The sequence below is a fragment of the Lactuca serriola genome, chromosome 6 (genome assembly GCF_051521515.1).
Source record: "Lactuca serriola cultivar US96UC23 chromosome 6, Lser_US96UC23_V15, whole genome shotgun sequence".
In the NCBI taxonomy this organism is placed as follows: Eukaryota; Viridiplantae; Streptophyta; class Magnoliopsida; order Asterales; family Asteraceae; genus Lactuca; species Lactuca serriola.
The window spans coordinates 133,007,921-133,010,322 of NC_136413.1; the positions used below are offsets into that span (position 1 = coordinate 133,007,921).

General features: G+C 37.0%; 1 protein-coding gene across 1 annotated transcript; it reads left to right on the forward strand.

Annotated features, from left to right (window-relative positions):
• The first annotated feature begins 884 nt into the window (after positions 1-884).
• LOC145056868 (short-chain dehydrogenase reductase 3b-like) lies at positions 885-2,132 on the forward strand. Its single transcript, XM_079004591.1, has 2 exons — positions 885-1,051; positions 1,134-2,132. Exons 1-2 carry the CDS (start codon positions 1,035-1,037, stop codon positions 1,906-1,908), a joined length of 792 nt encoding a protein of 263 aa, XP_078860717.1. The 5' UTR covers positions 885-1,034; the 3' UTR covers positions 1,909-2,132.
• The last annotated feature ends 270 nt before the right edge of the window (positions 2,133-2,402 follow it).

The following is a 2,402-nucleotide window of genomic DNA, read 5'->3' on the forward strand; positions in this document are numbered from 1 at the left end:
TAAAGCAACATTTCTAGATGACACGCATTTAACATAAGTGTTTGTAATTTTTTGTTGGACATTAATTTTAGGGAACGCACAAATGCGTGTCCTCTATTCTTTAAATTTTGGAAAGCTGACAATATTTTTAGGATACACAAAAAATGCGTATCGTAAATCAGTGTGTGTCATTGTTTGCGTGTCATTAAATGACTGTTTTCTAGTAGTGAAAAATGAGAGAGTAAATAATACTAGCGGCAGGCTGGTGCCTAGCGAAGCGACAACGGTGGGCTGGTGACGATGGTCGGACGGCGAACGACATAGGCCGGACAAGAGCGGACGCAAGATTTCATAGCAGGGGTTGCACGGGAAAGTTATAGGTTGCACGATAGTAGAAAATATAAAAATTTCAAAAAGTGGATTAAATTATTGAGTTATTTTAAGTGGAATGAAATATAAACTATAGTATTCATATATTTTTATCAAAATTTCTTGTGACAAAGTTTAGAATGTAGGTCTTGGAAGAAAAATTATAAGGACATTCCTTTTTTTTTTCAACCATAAATTATAATATGGTTTTAAAATTAGGTGTGTATTAGGAACCACCTTCACTATACAATACATAGATGCGCCTTATGAAAAGTATATGATTAATGAACCTTTCCCAACACACGAAACGATCCCCATCAGTTAGATATATAAATCAACATTTTTATTTTATTTTTTAATATTTTTTTAAGTTTAACAAATATTAAATTAATTTGAAAAATACTTTAATTATATTCGATTAATGTGAAATCGACCATCTACCATTTATAATACACATATCGTATCATTCTTGTTCATGTTACATGCTCTATATATTATATGTACAGAAATGAGAAATCATTTAAAGGTCCATGTGCACTTCATCTTCCTAGGTACTATAAATATACTCACGTCTTAATTAGCCTTTAGTTAATACCACACGACGCATAGTATATCAATATTGGAAGCAGTGAGATCCATCCATATCCTTCTTTTAACAGCATTCTCATTCATCCCACCGGAAAACTATGATCAACAAGACCAGGTAAAACTAATATAATGAACTTATTCGATTCATCTCCCTATCTTTTAGAATAATGATTATTATACAGTGTATGTATTTGAAGATTGGAGGGTAAAGTAGCCCTGATCACCGGCGGTGCTAGCGGCATCGGAGAACAGGCTGCGAGGTTATTCCTGGAGAACGGAGCTCACGTTGTCATTGCCGATGTTCAAGACGACTTGGGCCAACAAGTGGTTGCGTCATGCATGGATTCCAAGATCTGCTACCGTCACTGTGACGTCAGTGATGAAAAACAGGTGGAGGAAACCGTGAGCTTCACCGTCGCCAAATACGGAAGCCTCGACGTACTTTTCAGCAATGCAGGGATCATGGGACCAATGACGAGCCTCCTAGACATGGACCTCGATGCATTTGATAACACCATGGCCATCAACGTTCGAGGGGTGGCTGCAACCATCAAACACGCCGCTCGTTCTATGGTTGCCGGAAAGATACGGGGTTCCATCATATGCACCGCCAGTGTTGCAGCTTCCATCGGAGGAGCCGGCCCCCATGCTTACACGATTTCCAAACACGCCATGGTGGGATTGATGAAGACGGCATGCAATGAGCTCGGAGCTCATGGGATTAGAGTGAACTGTGTTTCTCCCTTCGGTGTGGCCACTCCTCTTAGCTGCACAGCCTATAATCTGGAGGCAAGCCAGGTGGAGGAAAATTGCTGTGCGACGGGGAATTTAAAGGGAATAGTGCTGAAGGCGAGGCATGTTGCTGAGGCAGCTTTGTTTCTAGCTTCAGATGAATCGGCATATGTGAGTGGTCAGAACTTGGGGGTGGATGGTGGTTTCACGGTGGTTAACCATAGCTACTCGGCCAATTAGTTATTTAATATGGCAACTGAACTTGCTAATTTAAGAAGATGAAGGTGAAGAAGCATGGAATAGTACGAGTTTGAGAGTCTGGGTTGTGGAATTTTATATCCAACATGATGCACAACTTCTGCCATAAATCATGGCATATATGTTTTGTGTAACATTATGATGGGTGCAGGTTCACGTTGTCTGTACTGCTGATTTTATAATTTATAAAACAAGTTGAAAGACAATATGGACTGCTGATTTTATAATTTATAAAACAAGTTGAAGACAATATATCTATCAATTAACCAATTATTAGCAACACCGCCTTGTAAGAACTTCCACAATACATATCATTTTTGTACAATTCTTATAATCTTAGTATTTTTTTTTTCATATATATTAAACTCTACAAGATTTAATAAAATATTATAAAAGATAACTTATAGTATATATATATATATATATATATATATATATATATATATATATATATATATATATATATATATATATAT